General features: G+C 45.3%; 1 protein-coding gene across 2 annotated transcripts in view; it reads right to left on the reverse strand.

Annotated features, from left to right (window-relative positions):
• Positions 1 to 16,296, reverse strand: part of MYO16 (myosin XVI) — a 580,200-nt gene that overhangs the window by 69,399 nt on the left and 494,505 nt on the right. For both annotated transcript variants that reach the window (XM_045772942.2, XM_087864977.1), the window contains exons 29-31: positions 9,590 to 9,686; positions 4,638 to 4,884; positions 2,484 to 2,755 (exon numbers count right to left, since the gene is read on the reverse strand). In XM_045772942.2, coding sequence (XP_045628898.2) covers positions 2,484 to 2,755; positions 4,638 to 4,884; positions 9,590 to 9,686 — 616 coding nt within the window. The remainder of the gene's footprint in view (positions 1 to 2,483; positions 2,756 to 4,637; positions 4,885 to 9,589; positions 9,687 to 16,296) is intronic.

The following is a 16,296-nucleotide window of genomic DNA, read 5'->3' on the forward strand; positions in this document are numbered from 1 at the left end:
GAACTGAGTTCTAAATTCCACTTAATTTGAAGTTAAATGTAAATAGCCACACATGGCTAGTGGCTCCTGTCCTGGACATTTCAGCTCCTGTCACAAAGGCATAAAAGTGGCCAGAGCCCCCGTGCATGGCAGGTTTATCTCAGGAGGGTGTAGCCATCGTGCAATTATGGATTGGAAATCCAGGTGACCAGACCCCCACTGGCCCCCAACTCCTGATGCTACAAAAACCAGCCGGCACACCTGCTCGATGGGATCGGCAGATTTGATGGAGCTCATGTCCAGCGGCGGGAGATGCGGTGGTGGGCGTAGAGTCCATGTGAGGCATCTTGTAAAAAAGGACAGCTAGTGCAGACAGCAATCAAAACACCACCTTTGGGGCTGGCCTCCAAAATCTGACTGAGCTCACGGGGTGCAATCTGTGGGGGAGACCCCGACAAGCACCTGGGTCACATGCCAGCTGAAATTAGGTTCCAAGAACTTCAGTTTCTCCTGAAAGTCTCAGAACTCTAATGGCATCACATCATGTATTTTCAACAGCGAGACTGAAGAGCCTGGTGATTCCCCACAGGAGTGGCCATCTCCTGTCCTCTGCTTATATATATATTTTTTCTCTCCTTTGGTTCTCGAGTCACTTTTTCTTAATGGACGTGTTTTGACATCATCCCCAGTACTTTCTCTCCCTTCCCGATGACGTGACTAGTTGGCACCACCTGACTACTCCAGAATCTCAGGGCAGATGATTTGGGGACGGGCACACACAGGAGTTTTTAGATGTTACGGACTACTCTGGGGCTGACTCCCTCAAATCTATACAGCCTGTGTGCGGCGTTCGAATCTGGACAGGGAGCCACCTTACACACGCTGCAAGTTCAATCTTGTTTTGTGTTTTTCCAGCTTCTGATGATATCCTGCCTCGATTCCACACGCTCCTCAGCTCGTCAGTGGTAGCCTGTTGGATGCCATTCTTCCTCTTACAATAAGCCAAAGGGATCGTCCTTCAGCACGCTTTTTTGAGCTCCACACTGTAAATACTGGACAGAGGTCCAAAAATGGGGCTGGAAATGGGATGTACTCCCCTTGCCGTGGGGGCGTGTTTATGATCTGCTCAGACTACAGTCCCCTGTGGTTCGTGTGGTGCATCGGAGGAGACCCCGCATCTCCGAAGATCCTGTTCTAACACTGGGTCTGTGCTCACATCTCTGTCCGCCGAAGCTTGGCCTCCTGAGATTTCCCTAAGGCCATTTTCACCTTTCGTGGCTGTTCTTGCTGCCATGATGGAGAAACACACTTGCACTCCCTTCCCTAACTTAGGTACTTCTACATTTCCTCTGTCTCCGTACGATCATGACATAACTCAGACATTACAACAGCAAGGGGCTTTTTTTTTTAACTCAATATTCTCTTAAAAATTCCTTCTTTCTTAAAGTGACCAATAAGAAGCATCTTTGCAAGTAGCTGAGGCCTTCTCATTGCTCGTGGCCTCTGAGCCACGGCCTCTGAGCCACGGTCTTTCCATCGTCCCCGGGGTATCGCCCATCTTCTCCCACAGATGAGTGCGTGGCTTTGCTGCGGTTTTGTATTCTTGGCTCTTTGCTTATGGAAGGAATTGTGCTCCTGTGTTCAGGTGGAACTTTCTAGTGGCCCCTACACGCCATTCCACATAGAGTTTCACCCCTACCCTGTACTACCATGTCTTACCCTGTGTACGTTTCTCTGCAGCCGTGATCTGCTAAAACGCTTCACGTATTGGCTTGCGCACCGTGTCGAGTACCTGTCCTTCCCCATGAGAACAGAAACCCCACAAGGAAGGATGATCCTGTTTGTTTTATTTATGGTGTAACCCACGGGCCTACGATGGGGCCCAACTGGGGGTAGTGACAGTAAGTCCATGGAATCAGTACGTCCCCTGCCAAGACGTTCTGCCTCTACTGTTCACTCTTGGAAAAATGAATCATTAAGTGATAACAGTCGCATGAAGCAGTTGATGAGAGATTTCATGGACAGAAGACTGTGGTTTCCCCCTTTTCCGCATAAATATTTCTAGGCCACCAATGCAGAAACTTCCCTCAGCTAGACCCCAAAGCTCTGCTGACTGGATTTTGCTGCATGTTTCACTTTCCACATGATAAAGCAGGCTTGGTTTTTAATTAGACAGTGACAACAGGGAAGCCCGATGAATTTTTTAGGCTTTTAATCAGTGCACATTTACCGGGACAAGGACAGACACTCTGACGTGCTCTGGTCCCACGCTGCCGGGGGGCAGGGGCAGTAAGGACGTGATACACAGTAGCTTTTCCCTGACTCCCTTAGAGAACTGAATACGTATGATTTATATTTAATGATTAAAGAGCTTCTGGCAAGCCAACAGCTGGACCTATTTCTATTAAAAATAGATTAGGGCAATGATACTGCTGGGGGCATTCAGACACTGGAAGGCAGAGCATCGGGGCCCCAACCAGCGCCCCCCTCCTTCCCTTGCTGACCTTCACTGGCGGACTCCCTGGCCGCAGCCCACAGGCAGGCACTCACGGCCTCATAGGAGGCGCTCAGCCGCGTGGTAGGGTCCCTCTTTGGCTTGGGTGGAGGCTGTTTCCGTGGTGAGGGGAGGCCACTGCTGTCCTCCAGGCTGGACACCGAGTGCAGAGAAGGAGACCGAGTGGACGGGCCCGCCAGAGACTGGATCAGGCTGTCCACCGCCACGGGGACCGGGCCGGAGCTGTAGTGGAAATGCCTGGGTCCAGCCTTGTCTTCGGCCCTTGGGGAAACGAAACACAAACAGCACCCCAGCAGAGGGGCCCAGAGGCATTATGCAGGTGGTAACAGTGAACACGCTCAAGCAGACATAGTCACGGCTTTCTGGTGAACAGCACTCCCCGCCGGCTGGAGGATGCCTGGGCCGCGCTCTGGGAAGGGGCGCGTCCAGAGAGCGCGGCCCATCCGTAGGGCGCCTGCTTTCTGATAAAGGAGCACAGCAGAGACTCACCGGGGACTTTCTAAGAATCTCACCCAAACGCAGCACCTGTCAAGGAGCGCCACGTTTTCTATCAGGCATTCACTGAATGAATTTTTCACACTCTGATTATTAAGCAAATCAAAAAACCAGAATTTCAATCTGAATGATAATTTCTGGGAAATCCATCTTAATAGAGAGTTACCGATGCATCAAATGCTGGGAGTTCATCACCATCTCCCATTGCCAAAGAGTATGTACTTGAGTTAAAACTATCAAAGATTTACACCTCTCGCTCGCTCTTTTTCTCCTTGCCATTTAAACTCCACGAGCAATTATTTAATGATGTGCAGAATTATTACTTTTGTTCCGTTCCTCCATCTGGTTGTGCAATGCCAAGCGAACCGCTGGTAGTCAATAAATAAGTAGAAAAATACTTCTTCACTTAATTTTATACAGGCAAATGAATACATAATCAAATTGGGAAATTGGGGTGGCTGTTTAGTTCCAGCAGGGAAAATAATAAATATTATTCTGGAAGTCAGATAAAATTAATAGTTATCTGGTTTAAAAAAAAATCCCTTCTGGCTTCACATGTCAATGTAATCATGTCCTAGTGAGATGCCAATGCGTTCATTTTACAAGGAGTCTCCGAGCATTTGTTTTTGTAATTATATCTTTGTGTGGCAGAACAGCAGCCGGGCTGGGATCTACCACGAGGCAGAGCCAGACAACCATGTAGAAAATGAACTAGCCGGAGATGAAAGCAGGGCAGTCAGTGAATAATTTGTTTTCCCTGTAATGTTTAATTACAGTTTTCCGTACAAAGGGAATTTTTTCAGTATTTAATCACGGAGATATTTGAAGCTAATTAGCGAGAGACACATCACCATTTCATCTTTAATAAAAAATCATTTGACACAGGCAGTCGAGGCGAAGGGGAGTCATTTTCAGTGAGAAACGACCAGCTAATGCCAAGTTCCTATGGAAAAACAAACACCTGCCTGATGGCGAGCGAGGACCCAGGTCCCTGACCTCCGGGGACAGGTAATGAGGGTCAGGGGTGTCCCCATCCTTAGCAGAGAGGCAAGACTGATAAGATGGAGAAGCACCAGGTCACCCCCACATTTCTATCCCAAGCTCAGCATCCAAAGTGCCTTTAAAATAAAAAGCGTTTTCCCAAAACTTTCCCTATTGGTGAGGAAACCGTGACAAATGACTAAGGGAAATATAGTATGTACAAAGCATTGATTTCACCACTTCTCTGTTTTTGGAGTGCCCTCTCCATTGTTTGGGTCAGATTGCCAGAAGTTTCTATGAGTCACCCTTATATACATAATACTTGTATAACGATGTCAAGAACCCAGCTGTATATTTTTGCTAAGACAGAAATGTGAGCTGCCTTAAAACTGTGGCCTTGAGATGGTAAGCGATGCGCCATTGCAGGGGAAGCGGTAGCCATTTCATACGGAGAAACTAACACAGAGCATCTATGGCGTGAAAAGAAAGCATGGGAAGGGACCCTTTTAGATTGCTCAGAGGTTTCAAATAGCAAGCCATGCGCACACCCATGCCTGTTCTCGTAACCGCTGTCGTATTTGAACCCTGCATTAAGGCTCATCGGGATTTCTTGACTCCACTGGATCAATGGCAAAGGGAATTAAAGTTGCATACTCTCTGCTTTTACCTTTTGGTTCCTTCCTCCGGCTTGCGTCTGGTCTCCACCTTCTCTTTATGGTAAGTAGCATTCATTTCGTTCCGCAGCCGGTCATTTTCACGTGCGATGTCGGAAGCATTCTGGATGACCAGGGCATCGTAGGTCTTCAACCCCATGTCCTCTGTAATCTGCAGGAAGCTGTTGATGGACGTGACCTCTTGCTGTCTGATGCTCCTTTTCTGAAGCAAGTGCTGGCGTGCTAGAAATCCTCTTACAACTTCCATAAAAGAACACAATCATGGGTCAGTGAGAGGAGAGGCGAAACCCAGACACACACAAACAGCTCACAACACATCGATGTCTCAGCAGCTATAACATAAGATGCATTTAACCAGAACAAGAATTTACAAAATCTTCTAATCCCATATCTGAAAAGGTATCTAAATTCAGCAACGGTAACACGAAGAGGCAAAATCCATAAGCTTAGGAATGAGACATCCACGCTTCTTTTCGTAACACCTGCTGGATGAGCTGGACTGGACAAAAATCAGTGGGGAGGAACCAGGTCCAAACCCCAGAGAATTCTGCAGCATGGCTCCAACCGGACCATTTTAGGGCTCATCTCTCATTATAACCGAGTAGAACAGAAATGTCTGAGGCTTGTCAAAGTCCTCTTCAAAACATGTATTGCTAATAAGACTATGACTTGGGGTGCCTGGGTGGCACAGCGGTTAAGCGTCTGCCTTCGGCTCAGGGAGTCATCCCGGCATTATGGGATCGAGCCCCACATCAGGCTCCTCTGCTATGAGCCTGCTTCTTCCTCTCCCACTCCCCCTGCTTGTGTTCCCTCTCTCGCTGGCTGTCTCTATCTCTGTCAAATAAATAAATAAAATCTTTAAAAAAAAAAAAAGACTATGACTTAACTCCTAGAAAAACGAACAATGCATTTAGGACTCTGGAAAGAGACTGTGAATTTAGGACATCCTTCCTGCTCTCCAGGGCAGTGGCACTAGCTAGAAAAATGTGTAAAAATCGGGAGAAGTGAGTGAGTGAACAGACTTTGAAATCATGACTATGTCTGTAACAAATGGTAAGACCTGAAAACAGAAATAATAATGCCCACCATTTAAAGGCACTTCCATATGTCAGACACTCTACCATTTCATATCAAAACTCAGCGATAATTCATAAACCATTATCTCCATTTTGTACCCAGAGAAAGAGAAGCTTAGTGAAGCTAAGAAAATTCCTCCAGGTAAACACGACCAATGAACGATAGAGCCAGGTTTCAAATCTCCGTGCTTAGGCAGCCAAACTCATTCCCTTGCCTTGGACCACCCAGACGCTGCCCAGAGAGCAGGTCAGCAACGGAGAAGTCACAGGGAAGCGTATTAGTGATCAACGTGAGGAAGAACTTTCCAACGACGAGACAGGGTGTAAATGGATCGGGCCGTCTCCTGAGAGAGGGAGTCAGCGCGTCCGAGAGGGTAAATGGCCCCTTCTCCCGGGGGCTGTGAAGAGGGGCAAATTCCCAGGTGGGCCTTTTGACCTTAGCACGGTGTCCCTTCCAGTTCTGAGTTTCTAAGGTTAGCAGGAGCTGCTGGAATTCCAAGATCTATAATTTCAGGGAAAAACCAATGTGTGTAGCAAACATTTTGTTTTTGTTTATAGTGGGAGGGGGAAGGCCTGTAAAGCATTAAGCGCTTTAAAATGTTCCCTGGTTATAGAAGAATAAACGTGCGGCTTATCTAGGATACTCATTTCGATGCCTTTACTTGATTAGAAGGCAGAAAGCTGAACACAACTTTCCACTATTATGGCTCCAGAGGCAAATAGTAGGCAGACATCTAAAATGCTTAAGGCTTTTTTGTTTTTTTCTTTTTTCCCCCCAAATGGCAATACTAAATGTTTAGTTGCTTTGGAATGCAGTTGTATTAAGTTCACTGTAAAACAGTCATGCTGAACTAACTAACGGGGAAAAAAGATTAAACAGTGAAAGTACGATCAGACTTCCAGGAATATAAAATGCAGAAGGGTTAACCGTGCCTTGGGCAACTGAGAGAAACAGAGGAGCTCAAATTGGTCGGTTTGCTCGCTCATTCCTATTACATTAAAAAAAATTGAGACATTGACTTTTGGAAGGGTGAAGGTGAGGGTGTATTCAAGATGTTTAATCTTTTGGAATAAAGGGAAGATTAATGTGGCTCTGGCAGACTTCTTTTGACCCTGTCAGAGCAGAGCTATTCACCGCATGTCCATTCACCGGGGGCCCATTGTCCCGCATCCGGGGACTCCGTCTTCCCACACTTCACACTGGCAGCCTTTAAACATTCTGTAAAAATGATATACCAGCTGCTAAAAATTGCTTTCTTGAAGAAGAGGCGACTCGTAAAAATAAATTTGCCACAATCGATAACAGATACTTGTTCTCAACAAGTTAAAAGTTGGCTTTCCTGACACTTACGGCCTTGAGATTTTAAAGACAGTCTTCATCCAGGACAAAATGAGCGTGTAGGGTCAGGAAGCAACTTCCATTAGGAGTCACTGAATATTAAAATGCTTAAAGTTACAGCTTTCTTCCCCCCAACATGTACAAAGGAAAAATGAGAACGCTTGAAAAACAGTAAATAACTCCAGATTGTATAAATGTTTAGTAAATTTCACACCAGCATAAAGTACTGAAGAGACTGTTCCAAGAGATGTAAAAATAAAAATCAATAATTAATGCTTTGCATTTAAGAGCCTGTAATTTTAAAGATATTTTATATCCATTATTCCATTTATGCAATCTGAAATTATGGTTTTTATTGTGATGCCATTTTTTAAGACCTGTCTCAATTTTTCTCTTTAAATGTGAAGGAATACCTAGACTTCTGCTTGTTTCTTCCATTTCAGGTCAACAGGTCAGATTAATCTCTGCCATTAAATAGGGGAGATGTTTCTAGTGGGCATCCCTGAGGGAAGAAGGGGTACACGTTCTTCTCATTGTACTGAAGGAAAATTTCCAGGAGAATTTGAGATCCCGTCGTATGTATAGATAACATGATAGTAAATGGGATTCTCCGTTGGCTCCATAGCTCAGGGGTGAGGGCACTGGTATTGGTGATGGGGTCCCCTATCCCAGGTCTAGCTGAGGCCACAAGTGCAGATGCTGATTCTGGAGATGGTGGGGGCCTGAGACTCTGCATTTCTAACTGGCTCCCAGGTATGCTGACCCTGCAGGGGCTCCCAGGGCACAGCGGTTGGTGGGGCTGAGCCCTCACACAGAATTGCAAACCGACCTGGGACCCCAGCCTCTCCCTACGCTCATGAAGAATGAAGTTAAGACCAGACCGACATAACCCAGAGAGGAGCAAGAGTTGCCTAGAGTTGGCGTGAACTCCCTCCATCACCTGAGGCTTCCCACACCACTGCTGACCTCCCAGCTGGTGACAGTGGCTTCAGGAGCCCACACGGAGAACCAGCCATGTGACCGTGGGGTCTGGAGGACACGGTGGACCGTGCCGGGGTCCCATACCGTGTTTCTCAGGCACTAGATGTACTTGTCAAGAAAGAGACGTCTGCTTGGAGTCATTTCGAGGGGCTTATTCCAGAGCACTGAGGCCAGAGTGCTCGTGGGGGTCCAGAGGCTGGGGGGGAATGACAAGTCCTGAGGAGAGGTCGGGCCATTTCGCAGGTGCGCCGTGCCGAAGAGCCCGCCGATGCACTCCCGCATAGGCCAAGGGCCTTTGAACACCTGCAGCCCCGTCAGAGAAGCCCAATGCCAGACTACACAGGTGCCGGTCAGACGGAAGAGCTGCCCTGTCCCCTCCTCTTCCCTCTCTGTCGCCAGCCCCAGGGGGCTGCACACACCGAGGAGACAGGGTGAGAGCCGCGCCCAGGCCCCACCCGCAGGGCCTGAGGTGGCCAAGAGGGATGGTTTACCTTGGAAGGTAATTCTGAATTTTGAGCATTTTTTGGACCGGACCTGTAAAATTCTGATGGAGACAGTCTGAGGCACCGGAGCATAGCAGGGCTTTTTATCACCAGAAAATGACGGGACCCCCTTGGAAGGTTCATGCAGGGGCTCAATGGACAGTGGCTTGAACAGAATAAAACCGATTTCTGCATCCTACGAGCTGTGCTTGTATTTAACATTTCCGGACATACCAGGAAATTGCATTACAACATTACAACAGGTTCCCCCCAAATAGCCTATAACATCTTCTTCTTTGACCTTTCTTTAAATATCATATTTATGATACATAATATAATCAAATCACTAAGCAAATTAAAAATTAATGTTATTAAGGGTATATATATTTTATGTGAGGCCTACTTAAGATTTTTTTAAATGTACCCATTTTCAATGGTCACTTGGGTTTTTATAGGGAAAAAATTCTACACGGTATCTCTCCCAATGATAAAATGCTGCTGCTGTCTGCTATGAAAGATAATACTCCAATATTATTGTCACTTCATAAAGGAAAGATAAAAGTCAAGGATTTTCCCAAGGCACAGGTAGGATTACATAAAATCCCAGCACTCCGGTGACGCTGACGGAAACGGTCTACATCTGGCTCCTAGCTGCACCCCAGGGCCACGTGGGGTGGGGGGTTCCCACTGAGGATTCAAGGTACAGCTTCCTGTCCTGTGCTTTCTCAACAGATCGACAAGCACAAATGTTTGCGAGGTGGTGGCTCTGTAAATTCTAATATTCCCAACTGTGAGCGAGGTGAACATTTGACATAAAATTTCAGAGGGAGTGACTACCGGATGCAGTAGGAGCAGTGCATGCATATGCTGATTTTGAGTCCGGGAAGGAGCAAAGGGAGCCACGGTGCTGGCTCAGCTCCCGGACGCTGCCCACATGTCGTGTCATCGCAAGGACGGAGGGGCCCACTGGAGCACAGATCCCACTGACATTCCGACTCAGGGGCGCACTGAATGATTCCGTATCTCACAACTCAAAGAGGTTCGGAAAGGTGCGTGTGCTCTCTTACCTCTTTGGCAGGTTATGATTTTTCTCTGCAGCTGTAGGCACAGATCGTTGAGCTGGTCGGCGTGCCAGTATTTTAGAAACACTTTTCGGACTCCCATCTGAAACACAAACAGCAGGGAGACATTAAATAGCATGAAGGTGCCAAAAATGATGATGGGAAAATAGGCGGGCGAGAGATTTTTCCAGAAGAGGGTTAGAAAAAACAAAGCTAACAAAATTAATTCCAGTATATTTTCCTGAATTTTTTTTAAATGCTATTACATTGACTCGCAATCCCAAAGGTTTTATCCTAATACGTGGGCTTGCTGTGTGCACACATTGTCATGAATGTTTGCAAATGCCCACAATGAGGGTTGTGGTGGCTGCACTGTGCGGGACCAAGGAGAAACACAGGCCTCGACTCCACTGGAAGGAAGACCAACCCCGCCAACGAACGCTCCCGTTGCAGAGCTAGACCCTTCTCCTCCCTTTGTGATTCTTTTCTTTCCTCGACTCAAAGCAGGGAGGTTGAGTCTATGAAAAGGAAAACAATAAAACAAAAAGACCAACAAACCCCATAAAGCTGACACGCAAAATTGTTTCATTTCCATTATTTTTTCCCACGACGCTGTATGTTATTATAAATTGAATGTTTATACAGCCACAATTACAGAGCCGCGGCACAAAAGTAAAAAGTCTTAACAAAGTCATCTACGAGCAATAATCTTCCGGGTGATTCTGTAAACAGCAATACAACGAGCATTTCTCTCCAGCATTTTTAAAAAGCGTGTTCCAAACAGCTTCTACAAAAGCTACAGTGGAATGGGAGCTAGTGCTACTGAGGAGGACAGCTGCCAAAGGGAAGTCTTCAAGCCACGAAACAATAAGCCACATCCATGCATTTTTAAAATAATTTTCTTGTGCGTTGTGTGTATTTTCTAAGAATTCACAGAACTGTGGTAGGTGTGAGGAATGCCCTTCGCAATGTAAATGCTCGCAGGCTCGGAGGGGAAGCGGCAGAAATAATTGCAGGGGAGCCTGGTAAATACCAACATGAGGTGCCGCCGGAGCTCCGAGGTGATATGCTGCTAGATTAAGAAAAACTACTGCTAAGGCACACCTCGTGATATGTTCATAATCATATTCTTAGCACTTGAGACAAGCCACCAAGATGAGACGACTAACGCGTGTGCTCCCAAGCGTGAGATGGGGACGTTAAAATGCTAACACCCCACTGCTCCAGCATACATCACCATGACACCCGAAGCTTGCACATATGCACACGCCATTAGGTACTGGAAGGGTTTGTAGGTCAGACTTGTCTCCAGAACGGCCAGAGGTGGTTTACGAACCTTTTCGTATGGAAACTGAGTCTATTCCAAACATATGTTGTCACTCCCCATCCTTCCATCTAGGTGCCCCCTCTGCCGTGATCTGCCGTCTTAACGAAACACACGTTTGTGCTAGAGATTGGGGCCTGAGTCTTGCAGGATGCCGGGCAGGCTGGTGAGTCAGATCAATGGGGAAAGTTCTCAACGACTGTCCTGTTTCAGAGGCTTCTGGTTGACCGGATGTGGTTCTTCGTTTAGTTTCCTTGTAGTTTGCTGAAATCTGAGACAGTCACCTGGGTGGGGGGACTACAGACTTGTTACTTTTTTCCCATTGTTTTTGCCATTCTCTCTCCCTAGTTATTTTCCATAATTCATAGTCTTCCCCCCTTCCCAACTGCTGACTTATTTTGGCAGCCAACAGGAAGAACAGTTGGTACTGTCTGTGAGCGCCGCGGAACAAATCTGTGAGACAGGCACTGGGAAGGAGGGAGCATGGCATCTTTCTGTTCATCACTGACTGTGGTCTGCAACTCATTGTGGGAAACTGAATCCCAAAGGCAAAATGCATGAAAACCTGGGTCCCAAAATGCAAGTCCCGAAAAGTGATAACCAGCAATACGACCCAATGGGTAGAGTCAGTGATGATTGCTAGGGGAACTTATCTATGGGGGGTGCTAGACATGGGGAAAAGACCTATGGAATGGAATTAAGACAACTGGATTCTAGTTCCACTCTCTTAATTAAATGGGGACCCTGGCTGGACAAAAAGGGAGTTGGACAGGACAACAAAGATCCCCTAGAGTGATGTTTCTAACAGCCATTCAAAACACTGAAGTAGGTTTATCTTGAGAATTGTGCTAGATGCTGGGGATACAAAGGAGGATACTGTCCTTAAAGAGAAGCTTCCTGGGGAAGATCAGCAGTGAGCAAAAAATGACATTTATGTCTAAGGGACACCAAAGAGGAAGAGGTGATCGAGATGAAGTTAGGTAGGATTCGCTGAAAAGCAAGTTATCTCAGCCATGTAGTTTTGAAGGATGGGCACGAATTCTCCAGGGTGTCAAGGGATATAGGGAGAAGATGAGTGTGGAACAGAAAAAGCAGCCTGGGAACAGCAAGGGGCAGAAAACTGTGTTGGGGTGCAGCTGCGTGAGCAGTGATGAGGGAAGAGGCCACACATGTAACTGGCGGCCACATCGTGAAGAGTATTCCAGGAAAACCTGGACATTCTTCTATGAACGATGTGGATCCACTGAAGACTAAAGAGGATCCCCTGAATTTCATAAAAATAACTTTTGAAATTGTATTTGAAATTTACAAAGTTCCTTCTTAAAACCGTCTGAAGAATGGGTTGTTGGGCTTGGCTCTGGGAGGTACCCGGTGAGGTGGTACAATATAATGTCATCACAATTTGGGTTTGGAATATTCAACCACTGTTGCTTGTCTGTTGGCCAACTCTTGTTTATCCTTCATGACTGAAATCAAGCTCCACTTTCATTGTTAGATCTTTGAGACCCATTTATCCACCTCTAGTAGGCCTTGGATGACTTTCGCTTGTGTTCCCAGAACACCCTATGAATGATTCCTTATTTCTCTTATTATATTGCATTGCATATTTGCCATTATGCACATATATTTACATCTCCTGAAGGATATGAAGATATATTCTTGAACTTCACAAGTGGTAGGGATGTGGGGAGGGTGGATTCAGATTAGAAACAGAACATAAGGAATTGTGAAGTCCTGGTATAAGATGAGTCATTGCAATGGATGATAATGTCTTCAAGGATGAAAATAAGTTATGATGGTCAATGAAAACAGAAGCCAGACCCTAAGTCATTCAGCAAACTGGAGATAAGTCATGGCAGCCAGTGGGTGATAGAACAAATGATGGGGGCGACAAAAGAAAAGTGGGGTGAAAATGGTCTACAAATGGTATAGACGTAAGACAGAAGCCTGGGGAGCAATGAGTCAGCTAGCCCCGCTCCCCCACTGAGACAAAGGAAGTGAGAAAAAGTGAAACCTCCTAACAGAGTATTTTCAGGAGCGTCCAGTTTTCAGTTCACATGTGGAGGCTAAATTAGAAGGGGCGTAAATACGGATGCGGTAGGTTTCCTCACAATGTATTAGAGATTTCACAGGACCCGAAGATGGGTCATTAAGGAGTGGTCTGAGTGCTTCACATGACAGATCGGCATGTCATGCAGGCAGGATCCTGAGATCCGTGGAGTGGCAAGGGAGGAGCTGGGCGGGAACGAGAGGCACAGGGCATGTGAGGAGAAGGTGCAGCGTTAGACAGGCAGACGCCCCTCTGGGAGCCCGAGCGACAGACCGGCTCCCCAAGCTCCTGGCGAGGCTCTGGTATAGTTGTGCCCGTGACAATTCTCCGGAGGTAACACCAAAGGCTTTGTAAATGAGGGAGGCTTCTGGGCTTTTGGTTCAGTGGGAGGAGGAGGGGACAGAAGCCTGGATCTCCATGACAAGTGTCCCACTAAGGCACAGCTAAAGACTCTGTGGGCTTGGCTTGGGTATTGTGCTGCCATAACATTCAGATGGGGTAAAAAATTCTTCATTCAGCTACTTGAGTATACTTTACACTTATCCAATGGGCCGACTCATTCATTCATTCATTCGCTCTTTATATATACATATATTTTACCGTGTAATTTATTTGTGGATTGGCAATATTTGGAGATACTCATTGGAAATGTTAACATTTGTTTGATTTTGCTGGTCTTTTAGAGACATCATGTTTATAGCAAATGCTCCTTCTTTCCATAAAGAATGAGATCCATCATTTAGTAGTATTTTGGATTTCTTTGTCAGAAACTATTTTAAATAACACATCGTAGTCTTAAATCCTCTGCTATCACTCAGGCTAAGGATTACTGGGACGTAAATCTAGGAATATTTTTTAACCAGCAAAATCCAGACAAGATCACAAGGATTCTATATTTTTATTGTCTCTTAATGATGTTGACCAGGAGAAAAGTGTTGGCCATCTTAATTTTTTTCTATGGAATAAATTCATGTCAAGTTACTCCATCGTCCGTGCCTTACTGTGCTGTACCAAACCCAATAAATCTGGATTCATTTGAATGCAACCAAATGTTCCAATCACCTACATTTTTTGTTTTGGTTGCATTCTCTTATCAAACGATGTTTCTCACAACCACAGAGAAGGAGAGGTTAAAACATTCTCCTACTGAGCCCTCTCCCTGTGCTCTCCCTAGATGCAGAGTGTTCTGATCTGAGATTAAAATGTTAATGTCATTCTGACTCTGTAAAAGTAAACCATCTGTGAATTATAGTCATCGCTATTTTTATTAGAAAACCATTAGGTTTTTTTTTTTTTTGAAGTGACAGATTTTAAAAGATTAAACAAAATTGTCATTGATGACTTCGGAAGCTTCAATTCCTGCTACAGTTCTCAGGGATTTTTTAGAGGTGGGGGCTGGGGGAGCCCAGACAGCTGCTGGACGGCCCTTCCATGGCGTGTAGGTGGCCTGGAGGCTGCACTAGACAGAGATCAGAGGGACCTGTGAAGATGCTCTTCTCCCTTTTCTCCCTTTCCTCCTCATCGTCACTGAAGGCTGCCTCCAGTCACGGAGGGGCAGACAAAGAGGAGGTGGGGGCAAGCCTGCCGGCAGAGGTGGCCCTCCTGCGGAGGGATGGAGGGACAGACACTCCCGGTTTCCATGGCAACCAGGGGATTCCCGCAGGAGGAAGCTATTACTGGCCTCGCCCTTGTAGGAATGTCCCCCATTCACTGGCTGGGAAGCCATGGGCAAAACTACCTTCAGAGTGATCTTTCTAAACATCAAGCTCATGTTCCTTTCCTGCCTAATGTCATTTAATAGCGGGTCGCGATTTTCAGGATAATGTTCAAACTCTTTTGAAATGTTTATTAGACTTTTTATAGTATGGCTTTATTCAATGCATTCAGATGTATCTATTCTCGAACTATATCGTATTGCTTGCTGTTCCGGAGTGGGAGCTTGCTTTTCTCCTCTGGCTGAACGTATTCCATATACCTTTCTCTAAATCATCTACTGGGTAAGTTCCTATCCACCCTTTAAAACACAGATGGCTTGGTGAACTCTGAGTCTAGTGTGTACCTTAAAATAATGAATTCATTCTCATAGTATACCCGTGTCACTAATGCACCTCGTATATGCCTCTATAATATCACTGAGTTCCTGTTTTTGTCATTATTTGTACACCTGTCTGAATATTCAACTTGACTGTGAGATACGTGTGGGCTAGGACGATACTGGACAAATAGAAAGATCTTAAGTTACATCTATTAAGGTGAAGGAGAAAAAAGCAAATGGAACACTAAAATGAAGAAAGCAGAATTTCAGGAGAGATTTTACCGGACATGAATTATAACATGAACTCAGATATTAAAAAACAGTTCACTTCAAATACATTTACATCGACATGGATGGAACTGGAGGGTATTATGCTAAGTGAAATGAGTTAATCAGAGAAACACAATTATCATACGGTGTCACTCATATGCAGAACATAAGGAACAGTGCAGAGGACAATAGAGGAAGGGAGGGAAGACTGAATGGGAAGAAATCATTGAGGGAGACAGAGCATACGAGACTCTGGACTCTGGGAAACAAACTGAGGGTTGCAGAAAGGGAGGTGGGTGGGGAATGGGGTAGCTGGGTGATGGGAATTAAAGAGGGCATGTGATCTGATGAGCACTGGGTGTTATATTCAACTAATGAATCACTGAATATTATATCAAAAATTAATGATGTACTATACCTTGGCTAATTGAATTTAAATAAAAATATTGTATAAATAAATTTAAAAAATTAAATCTGTTTAAACTATTTGAACTCATTCATTTTGTAAAAATGTATCTAATGAAAAGAGCAAGAAACAAACATGTTAACTTTGCATATTTCTGGTGCCACCACATTTCCCACATAAGATTATTGCACACCAAAATCTAGAATTTATCTCGCCCTCAAATTCTTTACCTGCTTTTGACTTACCTTGCACATTGCCTCCAATTTATTAAACTCCCAGAAACCTTCAGGGATTCCACATTGCCTAGAAGCTTAAATGTATACCTTTGGGTTTAGCATTCAAAGCCCTCCACAGTATGATTTTTGTTAATCTCTGAAGAGCTCACACATTCTACTCTTCTAAAATAGGTGTTATTTACTGTTACTTCAACTTCCCACACACTCTGTGAGAACAGAAAACCGATGCAAGACTCCTGTAGACACTATGAAGGGCCTATGGCATTCTTATGTATGGAATTCGTATTGAATAACGTAACTGCTGCTGTCAGTGTTATGTCGGATATTCTCCCTCTCTATCTGTGTCTATAATTATTGAAATATCTTTATTAATAATTACCATACATTTACTA

The sequence above is a fragment of the Ursus americanus genome, chromosome 10 (genome assembly GCF_024610735.1).
Source record: "Ursus americanus isolate L20-20 chromosome 10, mUrsAme1.1.p, whole genome shotgun sequence".
Lineage (NCBI taxonomy): Eukaryota > Metazoa > Chordata > Mammalia > Carnivora > Ursidae > Ursus > Ursus americanus.